General features: G+C 39.7%; 1 protein-coding gene across 10 annotated transcripts in view; it reads right to left on the minus strand.

The window, feature by feature from the left end:
• NEK10 (NIMA related kinase 10) overlaps positions 1-21,726 on the minus strand; it is a 181,899-nt gene extending 160,173 nt beyond the window's left edge. For 3 of the 10 annotated variants that reach the window (XM_081071835.1, XM_081071836.1, XM_081071832.1), the window contains exons 1-4: positions 21,530-21,726; positions 8,021-8,132; positions 7,677-7,737; positions 856-986 (exon numbers count right to left, since the gene is read on the minus strand). In XM_081071835.1, coding sequence (XP_080927961.1) covers positions 856-986; positions 7,677-7,737; positions 8,021-8,094 — 266 coding nt within the window. In that variant the 5' untranslated portion in view covers positions 8,095-8,132; positions 21,530-21,726. Of the gene's footprint in view, positions 1-500; positions 744-855; positions 987-7,676; positions 7,738-8,020; positions 8,133-21,529 lie in introns of those variants that run through there. The other 7 variants (XM_081071842.1, XM_081071837.1, XM_081071839.1 and 4 more) reach the window with 5 other exon arrangements.
• Between the last annotated feature and the right edge of the window lie 2,874 nt (positions 21,727-24,600).

Genomic DNA, 24,600 nt, shown 5'->3' on the forward strand with positions numbered 1-24,600 from the left:
GTGTCATTTGACAGTGTGTCCATATCCTAGCCAGGTGAAGGCCATAACAGTTTCTAAGTACGTGGTCACTGTAGACTGAATATGCAACAATTTTTTAAGAATTTAGTGTTCCTCACTAAAATATAGAGTTTAAAAATGTGAACTCATGTAACAACATGTGACTTTTGTGAACTATTAAATTCATTATAAACTAACAGGGAAACAAAATCTAGGCCAAATAAATAAATAAAAAATCATTCTAGAATATTCGTATTGATATTTCATGTCACTCATTATTTACACGGCACTTTGTGCCAAATGACCTTAGCGCATTGTAAAACTGACAGAACCAGCTCCTGGAACGGGAGTGGCCCTTAAGAATGTACAGCTTCTAGAAGGTCTACATGGCGACAGGAGAGAGAAATATGGGCCGACACTTTCAATGTTAAAGGTGAGGTGCAATCCCTCCAACTGAAAGCCTCTGTTGTTTTGACAACCCCAGTCGTTAGTCCCATACCTACTTTTAGGCCTCCTCCTTGCTGGCATGGTATGGACAGACCAAAAGCCGAAGACAAAGGTTGGAGTCAGCTAGCCAGGCCAACAACGTGGAACCACTTCCTCATGGAGCAAATGCCAAATGTCTATCAGCAAGGCATCCGGAAACTCCCAGGTCAGTTTCACCCGCAGCCACTAAGACTGTTATTGACCCACTGTTTCTGGGAATGGGGTAAGCACCAACTAAAATTATTAAATTAAGAATCCCCATGGTAAAATTGGGAGCAGGCTTTATATTTCAGCTCCTGCGATAAACTTAAATCAAGCTTTGGGCTGATTAGAATAGGTTGCTCAAGGCAAGGGAGATACTGGGTTTCTTACCTGAAATTTTCAAGTTCAACAGCTTCTGTGGACTCGTGCCACTGACGTGGAGCTCTGTGTCCAACGTCCTTGCTGGCGGGCTCAGACGGCGTCATGCTATTTTGAGTACTATCGAAGTTAATGGCTGGAAGCTACAGAAATAGAAGCACAGAATACATGAAGATAACAATTCAGCACAGGATAAAGAAAGTAATAAAATGGGTGTGTGTGGGGGGTGGGATATGGGATGAAGGGAACGAGTATTTTTTCAAACCAATAGTTAACGTGATAGCTATGTCAAATGTAGGGCTTTTCCAAGATTTAAACACCTTTGATTTTTACTCTCTCTGTCTTAGGCTGCTTCATTTTTCTTCATAACTTATAACACTACCTGTCACATATTATAGTTATTTATGTATTTTCAGTCTCCCTTGATCGAAGTGTCAGCTGGACATGAGCAGGAATTTGGCTGTTTCTGTTCCATGCTGTATCCTCAGCACCTCAAACAGTCCTGGGCATACAGGTATGGGTAGGGCCTGGGCATTAGGAGATTTTGAAGTTTCTCAGGTGATTCCAATAGGCAACCAAAATAGATTATCGGGATCCAGCTAGACTACTCTGTTATAGGGTAGAGCCCCAAACTGAGAATGAGTCATCATTCATTCGTTCCATTCATTCCTTCATTCTTCAACAGTTACCAATCATACACACAGCTTGCCAGGTGTTAGGGATACAAAGGTAAAGAAGATTCTATCACTTTTAATTAGTCTGAACATCCTAATTATTCAATCACATTTATAAAAGTCATGAAAATAGATTATAGAATTCACCATAAGAAAAGTAAAATTTGCTTAAATCAATTACAACTTGAGCATGCCCCATTTACAATATGAACTGGTAATTACTTACGTAATAAATTCTCAAGTTACCAGCATTCAAATAGTTTCCCTTCCCAATATTTATCCATCATTGGGAAAACCCTGAGAATTATTTCTTGTAGCACAGTAAAATTGAGCATAGTGCAAACAAATAGTCTATTCTTTCCAGAGCACAAACAAGAGGTGTTCCCTAATTAGCTAAATTATCACAGATGAGGTAAGTAGAGCATAAATATAACAAAATAAAGGATCTAATTTTCAGTAAAATATTCAATTCTACATATTATAATTATCCAATAAAGCTACAATATGTTGTACTTGTTGTCTTATTCCACTGAAGTATTTGATAGAAATCTGCATAAATACACCATTTCTTTACCCAAACAGAATATGTCTTACTTTCCCTAAGGCAGTCAACTCATAGAATGATGCATTATAATAAGGGTATTATTAAATAGCTATCAAAAACAGAACAAAACAAAATTCTTCTTCATTGTATGCCAGTCACAGTTGAATTCTCACAAAATATTAATAATAAATCTTCTATCCTGTAAAACAGGATGTTGTGTTGTGGTGGTTGTGGATTGGCCCAGTGAGCTAAATACTATTTTATAGATGAGAAAACTGAGGCACAGAGGGACTAAGTGACTTGCCTAAGGGTCATGCATCTAGCAAGGGGCAGCGCTGGGATTCAAATCCAGACACTGTCCCTCCCTCTCCAATACTCTCAATCCTCCAACATGTATTTATGTATCTCCAATGATGAGAAACACATGCTTAAGTCAGCCAGACCATTTCCTTTTCAGAGTTCTACTCTTAACCAAGGTTCTCTTCATAGTAAGATGAAAATATGTCTCCCTGTGCTCTGTCTCTGTCTTCTAGTCCAGCATCATCGCCTTTCACAATATTTGAAAGGACTGAACTGTTTCTTTGAACATGTTCAGTGACTAGTTCTGGAGACACCCCCCAGACTCCACACTGTGAAGACAAACAACCCTGTGGGAAGTCTTCTACCAACAAACACCACCAGCTTGCCAGCCTTGAGGAGAGAGCCACCTTAGAAGAGGACACTCCAGCCCCAGTTGATGTGGACAGGATCACAGTCTTGCTGTCACCTGATCAGAAACCTGAGCCAGAATCATCCAGGCAAGCTGCTCTGAATTCTTGACCCACAGAATGGGTGAGAGACAATAAATGATCATTGTTGCTTTAAACCACTAAGTTTTGGAATGATTTTGCTATGCAGTATTTGATAACAAATCTACCAAAGAATAAAATAAGAATCCACAAGTCCTTACAATATAAATAAATACATGAATAGACAAAAAAAATGTAGGGTGAATAAGAAACCACACCCCAAGCTCTGGCTGCATTAAACTGGTCCCACACCCCAGAAACCACCAGTGTTTGGCCATCTATGCCTGGGTGTATGCTATAGGCTAGGACTCCTGATCAGGTTTAAGGGCTCAGCTCAAACAGCCTCCCTGTGAGCACCTGCCCAAGCCTTCCTGGTGGAGCTATTCTCTAGCTCCCTGGTGGCACGACTGCGCTGATCTCTCTTATAGCACTTTTCACGGTCTAGTACAATGTCCAGTTTACACATCAGCCTCTTCCCTTGAATTGGCCACCCTGAGGGCAGCGTCACATCTGTCTGTCTTTGTGTTCTTAGCACCTCTCACAGAGCCTGGCACATAGCAGGTGTTCAAATATGAATGAACTGTTGGATAAAGGCTCACTCTGTCCCCCATCTCTTTGCTAAATGGATTCATTTGGTAAATTACCGCCAGATGAGTTCATCCATTCAGCGTGTTAGTAGCAGGCACATTATTTACCAAATATCGTGTGAGATACTGGGTATATATACAGTAAGCAGGATGGCCATGGCCTCTGCCTTCAAGTTCACAAACCCATGGGGGTGGGTCTGTAAACTAGCATAAGAACGTGACCCATGGCGTGGGGTCTTAAACTAACGTGGGAACATGCTGCAAAATTAGCGAACAAGGGTTTGTTGTGGTGGAAAGGAAAGATGATAGGGTGGGTCTTGGACCAGGATGCCAGGAGTAATCCAGAGTATTCCGGGCACATTTTCACGCAAGCAGGAAGGCAGAGAAAAACTATGTGTGCTCTAGAAACTGGATGGTGCCTGAGCAGCTTGAATAACATGAGTCGAAAAAAAGAGACTAGAGAATGAAGCACAGGGTCTTCCCGAAATTTTGATTTTGTCACCTCTGCTTGGAAAGTTCAACATTCCCTATTGCTAATAGGATCAAGTAGAAAATTTGTAGATGGGCGATCAGACACTACACAATTTCTTCCAGCTTTGTTTATCACTATTTCCAACATAAATGTCTAGTCACCATTTTGTTTCAATGCTTGTTATTTTTCTTTCCTTCAGATATCTCATTATTTTATTCACTTCACCTAGAATGCCTTTCCCATCAATTCCACAGATAGAAAACCACCCCATTTTTCAAGAACCATCTCCTTGCCTGGGACTCAAGCTAAAAGTGGCTTCCTCATTCTCCTCAAAATCCATATCCCCACTGTTTGTACCATTCATCCAGGATTCATGTCTCTTAATCATGTACCGAATTGTCTTTCCTATGCTGGTCTCTCAGACAACAAGAACCATGTGCAATACTTTTTCTCTCCATAGCATCTATCAAAACCTCTTTTATTTCAAAGGCATTTAATGGGCCTGTAATAAATTAATGTTTTTTTCTTTTTCCTTATTTTTTTTTTTTAATTGCAAACCAATTTCTCAGCTCTTTATGGCTTTAAATGTAGGAGAAACAAATCAAAATTCCAGCTCTAGGCAGATGACTTCAAGATTTGTGAAAACCTCTGGTGAAATCTCCAACCAACTTTATCATTTTCCTTTGCTTTAACAAGCCTGGAGCAATTCTTTTGTTGAATTATTTGGTTTCACTGGGTTCTGTTTATTCTAATCCTGCTTATGATGAAGAGGGGGGCCTCGGTGTGTGTCTACCCCCACTTCTGTCAGACTGTGAGTCTGTCCTCCAGAACAGCAGACTCTAATGTGGTGAAAAAAGATACACAGAGACACACCGAGCAAACAGGACAAAGAGCAAACATAGAATCCTGGAACACAAGCAAACAGTGAGGGAAATGCCTTGGCTCATTAGACACTGAGATAAAGGACACTCGGTTCTGGTAATTCTCCGCTCAAACCGACCAAGTAGATTCCTCTGATACCAGTTAATCGGCCACCTTGGCCCATTTGCAAAGAACAGGCGAGGACTTGTGAGAACAGAAATTCGGGTGAATGGGCCTTAATCCCAGGTTTCCTTTTTATATTGAGGGCAAACAGTCTCAGAACCAATGCACAGCCCACTTGTAGGTTTTGATAGGCATTTCTGCCTAACTCTGACTCTACTTCATTCCCAACCTTTGTTTTTCTTTCTTCCTTGCCCTGGTTTTAATTTACGTATCCGCCATATTTTATGTATCTTTATAAGCCTCTTTAGACTCTTTCTGGAATAAGCAAGGTATCCATAAGTTCTTGATTTATTCTGCCCAATATCTTTCTTCTCCTATAATTGTCTCCACAATCCTTTATGGAAAGGAGAAGAGGGTATTCAGAATAACATTTATTGTTTCAAAGTTGCAAGTACATAAAAGTTTTATAACCAAAATTAGGAATGAATTTTGTGAGCCTCTGGAACTTCATATAGTTGAGCACAGTTATTTTCTTTTTTTCTTGGAACCATCTACTTTCTGAATAATTCAAGCATTACAAATACACATTTTTGTACGTGTGAAACATTTTACAAAAAGATATGCCATAGGAACCTGTTGGGCAACAGAGTGCAAATTCCAAAATGGGTTCAGTGGGGAGGAAGTTATTAAACTTACTTTAATAAGCCGACCAGGTGTTAGCAAGGAAGTGGTGTTGAAAGGGGACACGATAGATCTAGTGCGCATGGGCTTCAAAGTTGGAAAATTACAGCTAAAACCCACCAGCGGTGTTTCTTTTACCCTGGCTGGAGGATTATGCACACTCGTGTGGTAACCGAATTCTTAAGATACAACTCAATTTGGCAAAAAACTAACCACGAGCTTGCTGAGCAGAGATACAATGAACCAGAGGCAAAAGTCAAAATTGCTGGCATTGGGAAATATATCATCCTGCCAGGAAATTAGACATGTAGACTAGTGTTTCCAAAACAAGTGGGAATACAAGGCTACAACCGTGAAACAAGGTGCTTTGAGAAGAGAGAAATTCACGTCTAGAATGGGAAAAGTTTTTTGGGAAAGTTTTTTGGTGGAAGTGGTGTCATTAGATTTGAGTCTTGGAAATAAGTCAGATTTTATAGAAAAGAAACTTGGGAGAAGGGAATGGTAGTAAAAGCAAAACGTAGAAGTCAGACATTGTGATTAGCTCTTACAGTGAGAAAGAATGGAAACTACAACCAAAACTGTATGCTGAGTCATCCTGCTTACCTTACTAAGAAAGAATAGACTTAATTTGGGACAATCATTCACGCAGGTTTGTGAGCAGTGAACCAGAAAGATAAGTAAGCGTGTAGAGATAGACAAAAGGTTAGCGTGACAGCTGAAATAGGTGGATAAGAAGAAAGAATTTCCTGGGGGGTGGTGGCACGAATAACAGAGAAGAAGGAACTGATAGGAAAAATTATATTTTAAGGCAGTGTTTACTCCAAATTAATGCTCAATTATTTTTTGTACTGTATGTAATTTAATTTCCCAAGTCATTTAAAAGACATTTCAGTGGTTAGAGGCACATGCTGCAGAGATGGAGTGTTTGGGTTCAGATCTGTATTCCACCATTAGCTGTCTGTATGATCTTGGGAAAGTCACTTAACCTCTCTGTGCTTCAGGTTCCTAATATGTAAAAGTGGGAGCTTTGCTTATTAAACAGGGTAATGCAGGTAGAGTGCCAGGCATATAGTAGTAAATGTTCCCTAAAAATGAACTATCATTCTTTGGCCTTTATATGCCATCAAATGATTAAAAAGTCATTCTCCACTATAAATAAATAGATTAAAATGCTGTAGTTCTCTGGTAAGTTTGATTGATATAACAAAGGCCATCAGGGCTGAGTTACTACCACATAAGCTCTTAAACAAATTAAACAAGAAAAGCATAGCAGACCTTGGAGCCATGCCACCAGGGTTCCAGTCCCATCCCTGCCATTTACTGGTTGACAGTGCTAAATAAGTGTCTGTTGTTGTTGCTGCTGCTGTTGTTTTTGTTAGATTAGTCCTGGTATTAGTATTAGTATTTATTAGTATTAGTGTTAGCATTAGTATTGCTGTATTGTTTCCTAAACTTCCATGGATGGCCTTGAATCTCATGGCTCTCCAAAGTCTTACAGAAACAAATCCAAAAAGAAATGTTTAGAGATAAAATCAAGCAGAGATACCATTCTTTGTCTAGTAAAAATATAAAAATGCTATTATAAAAATGGCCAAAACTCAGTCCTTCCCCCTCTTTTTGGTGAGATACAATGTGCAGCAAGCCTCAAGAGTGGTACTGTAGCAAGTGGGCAGCATGAGGAGGGGTAAAGGAGAGAAGAAGGGAAATGCGGTAAACAGTGTTTTGGAAAAAAAAAAAAATCAGTTGCCCTAAAGCTCTGAAGACTTGAACATCACACATTCAATAGAAGAGCATGCTGTTTCTAGACTGAAGAGCTTTGGGAATTAGGACACGTGGCGAGAAGCATAGGATAAAGCAGTACCCAGGCATGAGAGGAGAAGGATGAAAAGGCTGTGGGTGCCAAGTCTTGGCAGAACCTGAAGCAGGTATGAGAGAAACAGCTGGATGAAGAAAGACAAAACATGTGAAAGAACAAAGAGAAGTAGACATAAAAAAAAAAAAAAGAAGTAGACATATCATTCATGAGATATTAATTAAATAGATCCCTTTGGAAAGGTGTAATTTCTCTTTTATTGATGTATGCACAGTCTTTGAAAACACTACCTGTTGTTTGCTTGATTGAACGTTCAAAAGGCACCGAAGTCTTTTAAGATCTGAATAGTCCCTAGAAAAAAGAATAACACAACATCAACCAACAGAAGATTCTAGATGAACCAGTCTTGTTACCCACTGATGGCACTGACACTTGAAGGCCTGTTTTTATAGGCTGAAATCTATGCACACTAAACACTGCCTTTAGACCTCTAGAAATGATCAAACATTTCAGGAAACACTGTAACCCAGTGTAGCATCTGTCAAAGGTCTATTCTATTTCTCAAAAAGCCATTAAACCTGGTTGCTGGCCACTGCCTGAGTTAATAATTAGCAGAGACTCAGTATGGGGTTACCTGGTGGTGATCCCTTGCTGTTTTTTATCGGTTGGTTTTTCTGTGGTCTTCACCTTTTTGTCTGGATCAGGCATGGTAAAACGTCAATGCCCCAGAATTAACATTGCATTCCCTTCAAAGTAAACCAGAGGGAAAAACTTTAGTTGGGTTGTGTGCTCCAAAACATTCTCGATCAATGTAGGCAAACGTCACTTATAACATTCATTTACATACTCTAAAACTAACATTTATTTCTAACACAATAATAAAAATGTGAATGTAAATACCATTTACTATTATCATCTGAAGGCCTTTGGAGACATTTAGGGCATAGTTTATAATTATAGTAGATCGTGGGTCTATATTTTCTGAGTCATCCTTGATTTCAAATATTCTGACTCATTGCCCCAGCAAGTATTGCTCTGCATGTCAGCAAATGTGCCCTTATTTGGGATGTCCAAAATATATATCTATAAGCAAATACCTAAAGCCCAACTGATGCTTTTGTGCTTTCTTACTTGTCTTTCTTGACAAGTATCCTTAACTGTATGCTGCTAGTTTAGAGGGTTCCTCCCTCATCATGGGTCATGCTCCTAAGAGTCCCCGAGAAAGCGCCATCCACTTGCAAATAAACATTACAGTGTTGAGGGCAACACTCAAAGTGTCATTAGATTTCCAGAATTCCTAAAGCTTTCAAGCAGTCACCTGAATCCCCATGTGGCTCAATTCCAGTCATAAGCTCTCCTGCAACAATTGGGTCCGTCTTGCACAGCCTCTGAACTCACCCAACCATCCTGTTAAACCAGGAAGACAGGCCCAAAATGGAGTCGCTTATGCTAAGCTCCATGCCACTAAACCAAGACTTAACTACATTTTCAGCTCTTCCAAAAATGGAAACTTAAACCAGCCACTCAGGAATCACCTGATCAGCATTAGTTAGGTAATCTATCTGATAAACCCAACTCATCCCCTTTTGGTAATTTTGCAATAAACGACCTGCTTTTTGCCTAATATAACTTCCCTATTTCTATTCCCTTCTGCTGATAGAAGTCTTTCATTTTGTCCAGCAACTCAGAGCTCCTTTCTATCTGCTAGATTGGCTGCTGCCTGATTTATGAATTTCTGAACAAAGCCAATAAGATCTTTAAAATTTACTCAGTTGAATTTTGTTTAACAAGCAGAATAGTGAAGCTGCCAACCTGGGCATACAACCCAACAGGCATTTCAATCATCTGAATTAAGCTTTGCAGTCAACGTAATCACCCTTCCTAGAATAAATTTTAATACTATTTCCCACCCCCACTCAAAATATAAATATGGGCAGAGTAATGGACAGAGCAATTTATTTGTTTGCTTTTTTCCCTTTAATGCCTTTTTTTATTTATTTGCTTAGTTTCCAGACTAGAAATAAAAAGAAAGTTGAAGATACCCACACTTTCAATTACATAGCAAATACAAAATTAAATATACTATTAGTTTAACTTGATTGTACGTAAAATTTTCCATTGTGTTTCAATGCCATAGCTTGACTTCAGTGTGCTTTTCAGGCAAGAAAAAGCACGCATTATTGTCTTATAATTGCATGCCTCCATGTATTGTGAAATCGATGGTCAACATCCAAGTGTTTCAGAGGCATTTAAAAAGGAATTGCCGGTGGGTGTTTCACTGCAACAGAGTCTAGTGAAATTTAATTTTGTGAAATGTACAAAGACAATTTAAGGAGATAAAAATGATTTTCCCAATATACTTGTCATATTTGTGACAAAGAGTTGAGCTGGAATTAAAAGTTGGGGATCAAAGCTCTCACTGCAGATGCATACCAAGAAAAGCACATTATTAACATTTCAGGATTCTGCCTAGTACATAACACCATGGACTCATCCATTCAACAAATATTTACGGAACATTGACTATGCCCAATCTCAAACTGAAAATGGCTAAAGGTAAAAGAGGCTACCACAGGTATGTGATTCTCCCACAAACAAAGAAAAACCCACTTAGGAATTTTAAAATACATTTTGTGCAGTATTCAGATAGAGATTTGATTTAGCATCAGTTTTACTCAAAAGAAGGAAGAAAGGAAGGAGGAAGGGAAGTAGGGAGGGAGGATGGATGGATGATCCGTAAATTATTCTTTAAAAGAAAAAGACCCAAGTATTTTTTATAACAAGATATTAAAATATCCCCAAAAGTTCTAAATTAAATGGAAAGTCAGTCAAAATAAATAGAATCTAATTTTACTTTTCCCTCAAGGACAGAGGGAAAATTCCAGACACACTAGCCCAATGGCTTCAGATTCCTGCCCAAACCATAGCTACAGCTACGGTCTGAGAAGTTGGAAATGAAATCCACAATGATTAACACATGAAAAGTGTAAAGGCTCACAGGTTGGTTTTGCTAAACACCCTGCCTTATCCCTTGTTTAATCTCCATAATTTTATTGACCCGGTATGTGAACAGGAAACAATCATCTAATAGTTTTATCCATTTAAGATTAATGTCTACTCTGTGAGCTGGAAGAACGAAAATAAATAACTCTCTGGAAATGTTTCACTTAATTAAACAGTAAATAAATTCACCAGAATCAGTAGAAACAGAAAATTGCCTTTAAGATAAAAAAAACAAAATCCTTTCCGCTTCACGGCTGTTAATATGGAAATTAGTCTGAAAAACAAAATTTTTTTGAGAATTTGGGAATACTTTAAATATTTAATCCAATCTCATTTTAAAATAATGATGACACTATACCAATGTTAGTTATAACCACTATACCAATGGTTATCATCTAATATGGGAGCACAGTGTGTGGTGGCCAGGCGGGAAGTTCTGATCTTAAGTCAGGTTGCCCAGGGGAAGACACTTATTGAGGAAATGTTCCCAAGACCAGGTCAGACAAGGGTGCCACCTGAAGCAAGAGCTCCCCAGGGGGTAGCTTCTTTGTGATTCCAAAGGGAGCACTGGATATACAGATTATGTCTCAGAACTGTCTAAACCTGAGAGAAGGGAGCTGGGCTTTCTTGCTCCTGTAACCTCCAGTCAGGTTAAGGGCCACCATGGGAGGTCATAACTCCCAAGGCCCTTCTGACTGGGAGGTAAGGAGATTCCAGGAGCTTGGGGGGAGTCCTCCAAAAAGAGAGCTACAAGAACTGGCTGTTAGAAGTAAAAGAACATTGACACCAATACCTGGAACAAACAGTCATAAGGGATGGCAGAGGCTCTGGGTGGAATGCCCACGTGATCCCTTGTGATCACCGACTCCAGTGCAGGAGCTGTGGGTGATGAGGGTACAAGAATCTTCACTGTGGATGTACACTGAGCAGGGCCTACTGCAGTAGCTTTCAACTACTGAGTACAATTTCCCTTCGCCTTTGTTTGACCTCTCCAGATGCTGGCAAGATCCCACAGCCCAGCAGTTAGCTTGGTCTTTGGCCCTCCTCTCCTTTCTATCTAACCCCTATCCCTAAGGGAGCTCTTACAGTCCCATAGCTTTACGTACCATCCAAAATTCCAAATTTAAATGTTCAGCGCTAACCCCATCCTGACCTCCTCACTGCAAGTCACCACCTGGGTGTCTAACGGGCATCCCAAACCTAACACACTCCACACAAAACTCTAGATTCCCACCCCTAGTACCAAATTCCCCTAGTGCTCCCTGTCTCAGTCACTGGCACCACCCAGCTGGTCTAGACAAGGATCCCTAGGTCCCTAGGTCAAGGATCCCTCTCCTTGACCTCCCACATTCAAGCTGGTCGGTCAGCTTTCCTTTGCCTCCAGTCCCACTGCTATCACTCTATATTCTGAGCCATCACATCGTATATCTTGCCTGGATCACCTCCTCACTAGTCTCTCTGCTTCTGCTCTTGCTCCTCTATATTCACAGGAGCCCATGGGATTAATTTAAAATTTGAATCAGATCGAGCCACTCTGTGATGCACAGCACAACCTTCCTGCGGCCTCCTACCGCACTTGGCTTGTAACCATGACTTTCACCGCTCGGCACGCCTTGAGCCGCTCCCTTTTGCTTATTCCACTTAAGCCACGCTGGCTTTCTCCCGGGCCCATAAACATGCCAGCCTCATTCCTGCCTGAAAGTCTCCACACTTGCCACTCACTGCTTCCCTCTCACATTCCCAGGCAGGCTCTTTCGTGTCACTCAGGTCTCAGCTCAGAGTCTCCTCCTCAGTGAGGGCGCCTCTGATGAACCTCTGCACCATATTCACCCCCACATACTCACGTCAACCACCTCACCCTGTTTTATTTCCTTCCTGAGCTCATCAGTGTCGGGAATCCTGTTGTCCTGTTTATTGGTTTCCTTGCACTAGATCCTAAGCCCCATGTGGACAGGGATTGTGTCTTGTTTTATCTACCAGATATATCCCCAGCACATAGAATAGCTCTTAGAACAGTGCACACAGCAAGGTGTAAACACAGCATAAAAACTCAAAAAATGTTTCCGGCACAATCTGTAAGGAGTGACTCAATACTTTTTTAGCAACATTTGTGAATGATTTGCTTTTACCCACACTCGCCAAGCCTATGCTCCTCTTCGGTGCCCAAGAAAGCCTGTCCTCCCCACATTGCAATCCCATGCATGAAATTCTGCAACTGCCTGATTACCCCATAAGGTCAGGGACTGGACCTCCCTTATTCACTGGACACCCCGGGAGGCAAACAATAAATATTAATTGAATAAAAAAATGAATGAATGGATAAAAAATTATTTTTTTAAAAAAGACCTGTGTCGTTATTCTTTTAGTTCAAAAAAAACCTCTCATAAACCATCCTTATAAATCAATTGATGAGTATCTGTAATGTTATAATAACCTTGAACACACTCAGTAATTATCTCACTTATTCAGACTTTAGGAGGGAAATCAGAGTTCTCTAATAGATAATATTCATGAATAGTACTTCTCAAACTATCTATGAAGCTTTTTTTTAAAAAAAAAATTCAAATCTATTAAGGGCTAGTACTTTTGGTCCATATCCTATTCAGCAAGATTAGGCCACTTATCATATGCTTAGATATCACAGCAATGTTGGATTGATGTAAACATTTCTAAATGCTTCCTCTCAATTTTATCCTTATCACTCACGGACCAGTAACATTTCAGTGAAGACCACCTAAATACTATAACTAGCATTGTCTTAGGTAATTGAAGTCTCTCATTTCAAATAAGAATATTGTTTTCACAGCAACACTGGAAGATTCTCTGAGAACCACTAACCTAAGTGCACAGCCTGAGGGGACTAACTGACTAGTTGTCAATTTCAGGACAACCAGAAGAAGGGAGTGAAACTGGAAAGAGAGAGCTATGGCTATATAGTTAAGGCTGAATGTGGGCTCTCCACTTAAACCCAAGCATGTCTCTGGGGTTCCACGTACAGTTTCATTTGAGAAAAGGGTTCCACTGCTAAAAATACAGATAGAAAACCACTCATTTTCTATCATTTATTTTAAAGATGAGATGAGGCCAAGGAGATTACAATACTTGCTATACAAACATTTGAGCTCACATGGATTTTCCTTTGATTCTAAAGGGGAAAGTTGAAATTTAGTACTTCTTAAAAAATGGGAGTGGGCACAGAATTGAAAGTTTATATGTAAAATCCAAATGCATATACTTTAAGAACAGAAACTCTTGGTATCTTTCCTTTGTACATCTCAGTCATTGGATCCAAATACTATCTTTGATGTGAGAGAAAGATCTTTCCATATCCCCCATGACAGCCAAATGTGTTTGGTGTTTACAGCCCTCCTCAAGCACAGAAATAATCATAGTTCCGATTCACTGTTGAATTTTTTAATCCATTTTTTAAAAAGAAACTCTCGAAAGTAATTTCTATCGTTACTAAAATTTGGGTTAATGCTACAAGAAGTCCCCAGAGACACACACCTCATTGCTTGTGATCACTTGGTGATTGCAGGGTAAACACATATGACAGAGAAAGATATCCAAGCCATGGTAAAATCACCTAATTGACCGTAATTAATCTAAATTGTACAATATAAACCCACTAACTAAGTAACACGGTGAGTATTTGTGATATGATTTTCAGATTCTCTACCTGGAAATTCCTTTTTATTCTACAGTTGACTTTGCTGCTCAAAAGAGCTTTAAACGGCCTCATCTTTGCTAAAGATAAAACAAAATCATTTGATTCATTATGGGAAATAGCTTCAAATCCCACAAATACATTTTTCTCCTAAACACGTAGATTGCATCTCTGTAAACATTTTTATTTACTACATTTACTAATGGCTGAAAAAGAACAAAAATGCAACACTTGGAAAATAATAACAGTAAGACAGTTTGGCATGACTAAAGTTAATTACCACTTTGGCTACATCAGGGTTATTATTTTGAGAAAGCACTAAAACAAACTGCTATGAACCCTACCACAAAAGGAAGTTAGAACTTCCTTATTCCAACAACAGAGTCCTTATTTCTGTTGATGAATTATGGTTAATCTCCATATTAGATGACAAGTGGCAGAGGTGTCTCTGCTCAAGTAGACATTAAAGAAACTTAGTGAACTTGCAGCCCCAAAGCTAGCTGGCATTGCAAAATGAAAAATCATTTCTCCAATTCCTTTGCTATAGATATATTTTTCTTAAAATTCCTTTAAAGAATTTCCTTTAAAGAATAGAGGTTCTTTGAAAAAAAAGTGGTTAAAATAAGATATAATTCACATAAAGCAACCAAAAAAATTGTGTTAAAATGCATTGGCTAAATGTTATTTTATTAATCTTGATAATTGTACCATGTGATACAAGATGCTAAATTAGGGGAAACTGAGTAAAGGGTATATGGGAACTTGCTGTACTATTTTTGCAGATTTTATGTAGAAGTCTAAAATCGTTTCAAAATAAACCCTTAAAAACAAGCTAGCCACTGAAACAGTTTATTTAAGTAAAGTGCTTGAGAATAGAGAAAGTGTTTTTTTCTGCAAAGAATAATTGCACTTAATCTCACAGCTATATACGTACTTAGTCTTTCCAAATTATTTGTGTTTTAGAAAACTATGTATCCTGAACAGAAAGTGTCAACTTAAATTGGACAAATTACTGGAAAATAAGACACACACACATTTTAAAAGTAAAGTGATCAAAAAGTCAAGGAACTCCTATATGAAACATGACTTGCTTATACCTATTATAGCTCAAAAAGGTCGTCTGGTTCTCTAAACTGTAGGTTTGATTTTACTCCTTACATTACATTGTTATTGTTCTTTGATGGGAAATATGTGTGGAACCAGCAGAATAGAGACAGTTCAAGAAAGAACCTTACAGAATATCTAGTATCAGGGGTCTAACATTTTCCAGGCCCAGGAACAGAATGTAAATGAATGACAGGTATAGAGTAGATGACAGAGTGGCAGGACTTTAGTTAAGTTTGAGAAGGCTAAATTTGAGTTGCCTAAAGGGATTCAAAATCACATTAAAAATGAAGCAAAACGAATTGAAACATCTGCACAGGACACACAAAACAGATCTAGCATCATCAGTTGCAGATCACAATTCAGCACCCTCCATCTAACACATGAAGATATGGAGGCCCAAAGAGTGCCTACGAGGAGAAGGAAAACAAACGCCATTTCACCTTCAGGGTCTAAATCTTAATGGCAAACTCTGGAGTAGACGGGAAAGAGAGAATCTGTTGACACTGGCCCTTCGCTGAAGGCAAAGAGTAGTATAATAACACCTGATGCTTGCATAACTTCCCCTCCGGGACCCTGGAGTGCTTACAAACATCGATTCATGCATCCTGGTTCACTCAGGTGAAATGGATAGGTGGTGTATTGTATTATCATCATCATAGGAGAAAACAAAGATGTGGTTGCTACAGAACCTCCATTGGCGGGAGTGTGTCGCCAGCTATGGGCAGGAATTATCATGGCCCTGCTCCTGAGTCAACAGCCTTGATCCTCTCCTTGTGCAAATAGTTTATACTTTACACAACTTTCTATTTTTTATTTAAACAAGCACTTGGGGGTAAAGAGAATAAAAGAATCTAATAGTATTCTGACTGTCTCCCTCTCTTTCCAAATATTTACTGGCCATCGATTATATGTTAGATACTCCTTTAAGAGTTTGCCTTCATTTTCCTCTCGCTGCTTCTAACCCAAGTTGGTCTGAGAGAGCTGCTCCAAAATCCACCAGAATACGTGGCAACAAATATCATTATAATATTCCTATTTTCAAGCTTTAATCCATTCAAATCGATATCTTTGGTAAATGTCATTTCTGTGGATTCCTTCAACTGCCACTGCATGAAGTTACTTGTGACACGTCTGAGTTCATGTCTTGTGTGGCTGCTAATGCGAGTCTACTTGTGACAGAGTTTATAATGTGCCTGTGTCAGAACAAATGAACCTGAGACCCATAAACTAAGTAGTGATGTTGAAAAGAGAAAAAAAAAAAAGGTCCAGAATATATGAAGGAAGAATTTATATTCATCAGTCAATGAAAATAATTAAAGTAGCACACCAATTTCCCATTAGCCCCAAACAGAAAAATTACATTCTATTCCCTGTTTCTGTGAGAGAGAAAGGTAACGACAATATTCATTCATTCCTTCAAGAAATAATTATTGATCCTCTCATATATGCCAGACACTGAGAATACTGCACTGAATCAGACATGGCCCAAAATGTCTTCCCCAGGAGGTTCACCAGCATGGTGACAAGTCATGATAATAAGTGTGTCATGGGTTAGATATAATCCATGGATTCAGCCCGACCCCCTAGACTTTTTAAGAGTGAAGAGAACATTGCATAAACACATTGATGCTCCTAACAATTGGCGGCACTGCAAGAAACCAGAAGTACTTTCTGAGCAATAAAATTAAATTAAATTTCATCACCTAACATTTGCTTTTAAGTGCATTTTTTTATTTACTCTGCTCTGATTGTGCACACGACACACTATTGAGCACTGCAAAAAAAAAAAATCCATCCACAATTCAGTGTGTGTGTGAAATCACAAATATGCAGTTAAACAATATGAAACTGCTGATATTGGGCCCTTAAAAAAAAAAGGACAAGTTCTTATAGTTCAACCTAAAATGAAGGATTAAATAAGAACACCAGAAATGTCAGAAAGCAGAGAAAATTAATTTCCAAAGGAGATTACAAGTTGAATGAATTCCGGGGAAAGAAAGACCACCATGGGCCAGAGAGCTATAGAAAGACTCATGAACTGGAGACTGGAAGAAGGTCCATGAGAATGCGCAGGGCGGGTGTTGTGCGGGGCGGCCTGCCGGGTCTCTGGTCCCGCTCCCCACATAAGAACGCAGGACATGGTGAGGCCAAAAAGGAACACCCACGGAGCCATAAATGGAGGAATCATACCACTATATTCTCTCTGGAGGCTGGGCTGGAGGCACAGGAAGCAGGAGCCACACTATCCACAACCCGCCATCCACTTGTCTTTGCCAAATAATCTCATTTGCTAGCAATCCGCTTGTCTGCAATCTGCAATCCACACTCTGCCACTTGCTAGCTCAGCCACCGTCTTGCCAGCCCCCATTTTCTGCTAGCGTAGCCACAGCAGTTATGTTAGTGGCCAATGGCTCACTGGTTACAGCTGACGGCCAACTAGCCACAGCTGATGGCCATCCAATCACAGTTGATGGCCATTTACTACCCGAGTGAGCACCTTTCCACGTGAGGCCGAGAGCCTGGAAACTGCACTCCTGGCTCTGTCCCCACAGTGGGTAAAGAATATTCCAGTGGAGAAAACAAGGAATGGAGCAAACCAAGATCCTGAGAGTGGGTTTGGGAGGCGGTGAGGAGACGAGTGGAACTGGAGCTGAGAAATCCGGAAATAGGTGACTGATGGGTACATGAATAGTGTTGACTTCCAAGGCTACCGCTTATTTATGGAATAAAATAGTCTCAAATAAAGAATAGCCCTTTGGCAAGAACCTCAGAAAAATGACACCTCCCTCTACGCCCCTCCCTTGCTCATTTCGTCACTAAATCCTGACTATTTTTCTACTCCATATGGTCCCTCTCTGTTCACTTCTCTCCACGCTCACTGCCATAACCCTAGTGTACATCATCACCTGAACTAGCTGAACACCTTAGTAATCACTTCCTAAAGTGCCCCATTTTCCAATTTCTCCCTCCTCCCAAAAAACAAGAAATCTGTTCTCCACACAGCAATTAAAGCACCTCTTTTATGGTACAGATTTAACCAATTAAACATTTATGGGCTTCCCATTCCTCTTAGGATGAAAAACAAAATTATTAAGGCCTGTGAGGTGTTCCATGAATGGGACCTCTTCCCCTCAGCAAGCTCCACTCATACATGGGCCCTGACTTCTTGTTTCAGACCTGCTGCTCCGGGACACCCAAGGACATTTACTCCAGGACTCGGGGGCCAGATTGGTGCAGAACAGCCTGGCAGGCTAATCCATCGTACCCATCCTTTAAGAAACTTTTCACTGACCTTGATGGAGTCACAACCCCACCAGGCTCTGCCTTGCCGCTCTTAGTAAAGGGGCAGATTCAGGCAATAATTCAATAAATATGCATGTGTGTCTTCTTAGTTTATTCTAAACTAATCAGGGATAGAAATGACAGCCAGTTTTCTCATCTCCAGCATCCAGCACAACACTGCTAGTTTACAGCAAAAGAAATATTCAATAAATGATTGATGGACGGATGGATGAATGAATGAATGAATGAATGAACGAATCCCATGAAACATGATCGGGAACCTCTGGGTATAATTGGAGTATCATTGTTTAGATATGGAGAATAAAGATAATGAAAAAAAACCTATCAGCAAATACTAAGTTTGCCCCAGCTGACCAGTATCCAGTTATTACAGAATTTTGGTTTGACAAAAATCTCTTTATAAACACAAGGAAGCCACAAAGTAGGTTAAGATAATTCATGTTAAATATGGACTAGCTCAAGTATACGCGAACAGGACAAGAAAAGTTCCCGAAGAAAAGGTGGTATTCACATTTATGTCAAATGTAACATACACATGCATATTATATAAATGCCATTTTTTCCTTTCTTAAAATGTGTATACATTTTTTTGGCACCCTCTGTAGTTTGATCAAGCACTAGGATGATGTGCTAGAAATTGCACTTGACTGAATTAAAAGATTGATTTTTACCTTTTGTGAGCTAACCATGGAAATTTCACAATTCTAGCTTTCCATGTGTTTCTTTTTCTTTCTTTTTTTTTTTAGATTTTATTTTTTAGGGTAGTTTTAGGTTTACAACAAATTTGACAGGAAGGTACAGAGATTTCCCAACTGCCTCCTGCCCCCACACCTGCATAGCTTCCGTTATTATGTATTATTCATCAGAATGGTACACTTTATACCAAGGGTGAACATACATTAACACATCATAATCACCCAAAGTCCACAGTTTACCTTACGGTTCACTCTGCATTTAGTTCATAAAAGTTACGGTGTACAGTCTATGAGTTTGGACAAATGTATAATGACATATATCCATCATTATGAAATCACACGGTATTTTCACTGCCCTCAAAGTCTTCTGTTCTCTGTCTATTCATTTCTTCCCCACCCTTAACCCCTGGCAACCACTGATCTTTATACTGTTTCCACAGTTTTGCCTTTTCCAGAATGTCATATTGCTGAAATAATATAGTATGTAGCCTTTTCAAATTGGTTTCTTCCATGTCTTTTCATGGTGTCACACCTCACTTCTTTTTGGCACTGAAAAATATTCCATTGTCTAGAAGTATCACAGTTTATTTATCCATTCACCCACTGAAGGATATCTTGGTTGCTTGCAGGTATTGGCAATTGTGAATAAAGCTGCTACAAACATCCATGTGAATGTTTCTGTTTTTAAAATATGTGAAAATGAACTAAGTATAAGGCACTTGATATGGATTATGTGCATTTCGTCTTTAAAACAGTCCTATGAGGTAGGTGTTAATATTATCCCATTGTACAGATAAAGAAGCTATAACAATTAGAGGCTAATTTGCTTTGGGCCTCAGAGCTAAAATGCTGGAGCCATATATGTCTGACCAACCCACGTACAAGTGTCTGACTCTGAAGTGTATCTCTTGCAAACAGTGATGTACTCTCTCTGTTTTCCATTTTAAATTTATGGCCTATAATAACAGCTACCATCATAATGATTATGCCATGAAATACAGACTATGAATTGACATAGGGGTCTTAAAATCAAAGTAAAAGCTGTAAATTCCACATTCGGCTTTTATAAACAAAAGCTTCATTGGCTATACGTTATTTCTGACTTTTCTGAAACTAACAAGGATGCCATTAAAAAGAACAACTTCTCATTTTAGAGACTCATTCATTTAACCAGGGTCTGTTGAGCCCGTGTTATGTGCATGGTACTGTGATAGATACAACAAATGGTGGGGAAAACAAACATGGTCTCTTGCCCTAAAGTCTAGAGGAGGAAGCAGAAAAGTACTCAGGCAACAGAAAATGACTGGGGAGTGAGAGCAGAGCTGGGGATGGTGCAAAAAGTGGAGTCCATTGCAGGCAGTGTGAGAGGAGGTGAAATTACCACACACGTGAGAGAATGTGTGCATGGAGTGGCAACAAACAAGACAGAACTGCTGATGGAGTTTGTATTTGAATAATGGGGAATCTTTGCAAGAAGTGAAACACCCTTACATGGGTATTTTTTGTTTCGTTTTGTTTTTAGAGAGATCAGTCTAACAATAGTGGGGGAAAATGGTTTGGATAGAGCCAGACTGGAATCAGGGAAGCTGGATGGGTGTTGAATTTAACTAGGGGACTGGTGGAAACTGCAATATAGTGAGAATGGAGACGGTGATGGGGGAATTGATTTGACAGCTATTAAAGTATCGCTTTGATGATTGATGGAAAAGCAGAAGAAGAGGTGGTAGTGGCAAAGATATTGCCCAAAAAGTGTTCTTGGTAACCGAATAGATGGTGGTGCCCAAGGCGGGGAATCTAAGGGAGAGGCAGTCTGATGGGAGTGGGGGTAGCTGTGTTTAGGGTTGCACATGTGTGGTTAACTGGCAGTTGGATTTGGGGGTCTGGAGCTTAGTGGAGCATGCTACGCTGGAATTGGAAGCTTTCCAGCCATCAGCTGACATATGGTGCCTGAGGCATGTTAGTGGACAGGCTCACTCACGTGCAACAGAAAAGCTCAGGGCCAGTCAGGGCATCATCATATAGAGGAACGAAAAAGAGCGACGCCCACAAGGGTTTTATGACTGAGTCTCCAGAGATGTGTGAACAGTTTGAAGCTCCACGTAACCAGAATAATTCCTTCATCGAACAAACATTGTGGAAGGCACTTTCCCACCATCCGTTCGTCCAACAGCAACCCACCTGCGATGAGACAATCTCACGGTGACTCACCTACCACAACAGCCCTCACTGTCGTGCCTCTGCCTCATGTAGGTGAAGCTGACGCCCAAGGCTTCGGGGTTGCTCCAAAAGGAAACTGTGGGCATCTCCCTGGAGACCCTGCCTTAAACCGCGCGGGGGCCCAGAGGAACGCCCGCTCCTTCCTACTCACCGCGCCGGAGGGAGGGTCCCTCCTTAAGGCCAATCTCTAAATCGTCCTTCTCATTGTCACCGCTGCTGTCATCCGCTGCTCCGGATAGGAGGGACCGTCCCGCCCTCCCGGCAGCCTCCTTCAGGTCCCCTCAACTTCGGGGGCACCACTGCCAGCTGCACCGTTGGTTTTTCAATCAAATCCTCCTCTAGGCTGTCAACCGGCGTCGGCTGAGCCAATGCCAACACTCCTTCTTCCGCCTCCCCGGGGCTCCGCAGCCAATCAGAACCCACCGCGCTGCCTCGTGCCGAGCGCTATAGTCACAGGTGACGCCTGCCTCAGTGTTGCCATAGTAACCAGAGAACGCGCAGCTTCCAGCCCCAAGGCTGCAGGCTGGAGAGAGATGGTGCTTACAGGTGGCTTGCAGGAACTTCACCCAGATCTAGAGCTACTTGCCTGTGTTCAGGTTTCCTAAACGCTGTGGATTTTTCTAGACTTAGTGTGCCAAATCTTTAACATTTGAAATAAAATGGGTGTAAACGAGCAGCTTCCTTCATCTTAGGGTGCTTAGTTTCAAGAATTGCTATGGACTAAAAATCAATTTTTTCAAAGCAAAACTTTGTTTAAAAAGGATCAATGGCACATGTTAAATAGCTTTCATATAGTATGAAAATAGTTACTCAAGCGCACTGCATGCTTCAGGCAACGAGAATATGGTGGTGTGGAAAAGAGTGGCCTGAGATTCAAAGGATCTGTATGGTACACCTAATACTGGTTCTTTTTCTGGTTTGGGGCAAGTCTCTTCACCTTTTATGAAAATCTGAACCTTCTTCTTGAAAAATATTGTAATTGCATTAGATAAAGCTTTAAAAAGACTTTACTTCACAGTACGAAGCTTTAAAAAATGAAATATACTGATAGCTAGGCACTATTCCAAATTCTTCCTCTTTATTTCACTTACTTTTCACAACAACCTCTGGCAGTTGTTATCCTTTATCCCAGTTTGGAGTTATAAAATGGAGGCACAAGAAGTTTCCTGAGTTGCCCAACATGTCAGAGCTAGTTAAGTGATGAGGCAGGGTTGAACCTACAGTTAGAATCTAGAGTGTAGTCTGAACCAATCGTCAAGTGATGTTCCCATGAGAATTTCTTCAAGTATAGGATCTAGTCAATCCCATCTTAATATCACTCCAAATACCCACTAGTGTCTCAATTACTATGGTGATTAAATCTCCCAAAACTTAGTTTAAAATGAAGTGAACCCTCCCCTGATGTTTTCCGCTTTGAATAATAATGAAAAGCCCAATGGAATAACAACATGTGGTTTTTGGTAATTGAAAGTTTATTTTTTAAACCAAAATACTAAGGTCCCATTTTGGAAATATAGAAAGGTGAGACAAAAGCCAAACTCAGGTAAATACAGCAGAACCAATTAAAATTTAAACTTCACAGATCATAAAACCAGAGGGATTAATGTTACTAATTTTTTTTAAAAAGTTGACGGGGACAGGCAGTCTTATGCTGAGTAGGAAAAGTATTCTCTACATTTAAATTAAGCAGTGAGACGAAATGACTCCACTGTACTTTCCTTCATCAGAATACTGAATGTGCTTCCCCCTCCCCCCTTCTCAACAAAATATTACACTAATGTTTTGGCCTTTCCTGAATATAGCTGAAAGTTGCATAGAAGATTAAGAGGCATGAAAGACACTGGCTTCTGGGGGAGAGGTGCACTTATTCTCCATTTAGTAAGGGGCAACATTGTCCTCTGTAACGTGATAAAGATACAAGACCACAGAGGAATCATGCTTGCACCAAGCTTATGGTTTATGTGGTAGAGCACAAACCTGTAAGACCTAACAACCCCCTTTTATGTTTTCTAATCTTTTTTACTATCCTGAATGAATTCAGATAATATAAATTACATAGTTCAAACGTAAAACACTATATATATCATAACTATAACATAAAGAACAAATAAAAGTAATATATAAGTATTGAAATAGATATTCAGATTCAACTTGGCAAAAAGATGAAAACACTTCCCCAAAATTTTAAAATACCCCTAGACCACCAAATCACCAGAAAGGGTGTGGGGGAAGAGGAGGATTTAAACACACACATACATACACACACACACACACACACACACACTCTCTTTCAGTGGAGGAATGAGAATGATCTTATAGGCTGAGTACAATTTGAAGAAAAAGCAGAACTTAAATTGAGCTTTGAAAGAATAGCAGAGAATTAGAAAGGAAGGTTTTCCAAACAGGAATGTTTTCATTAAAAGCACAGAGGTAGGAATGTAAATAAAGTTTAACCACAGAAAGAACTGACACTCAAGAGATCAGATATGCCTTAATGAGCAAGATCCAAAAAAAAAAAAAGTGAGAAACTATTTCCTTTCTTTTATCCCCCTCCTCCTACAAAAAAACAAACGAAAATTCAAAGTTCTGAAGATGGAAATAATAAACAAAAATGTTTTTTCCTAAAATAAATGTAAGCAAAATGTTCAAATGAAATTTCCAAAGCCATAAGCACTGTTCTCCATCTCATTCCCAAAGGTTATCTAGTGCAGAACACACAGACAGTAGTACATGTAGAGGGTGCCAAAAAAAAAAGTATACACATTTTAAGAAAAGAAAACACTTAAAATTGTAATACTCAATTTAAGTCAAGTTTGGCTTATGCAATTACAAGAGGTGCTCAAATTGGTTGCCATCAGCGTCCAGACACTTGTGATTACGGTGAACTACTGCTTGAGCAATGCTGACCAAAGTATCCACTTGTATACGTTTTTTGGCACCCCTGGTATATATCAAATGGAAAACAAACCAAGACCTGTCATTTGCTATTATTATTTTTTTAAGTTCATAGTTAGCCATTAAATAAAAACAAGCCTTGAGTCTGCGAGAGTTCAGTTTTTACATGCTCATTATACATCATGTAATGTATGCTCATTACATATCATATTGCACAATTCTATCCTAAATAAATGTGTCTCAAAATAGGGAAATAGACCAGCCTATCCTAAAGGGCTTTAATTTTAGCATTTCTTAACTATCAAAAAATCACTATAAACATACACT

Source organism: Rhinolophus hipposideros (assembly GCF_964194185.1).
Source record: "Rhinolophus hipposideros genome assembly, chromosome: 14".
Classification (NCBI taxonomy): domain Eukaryota; kingdom Metazoa; phylum Chordata; class Mammalia; order Chiroptera; family Rhinolophidae; genus Rhinolophus; species Rhinolophus hipposideros.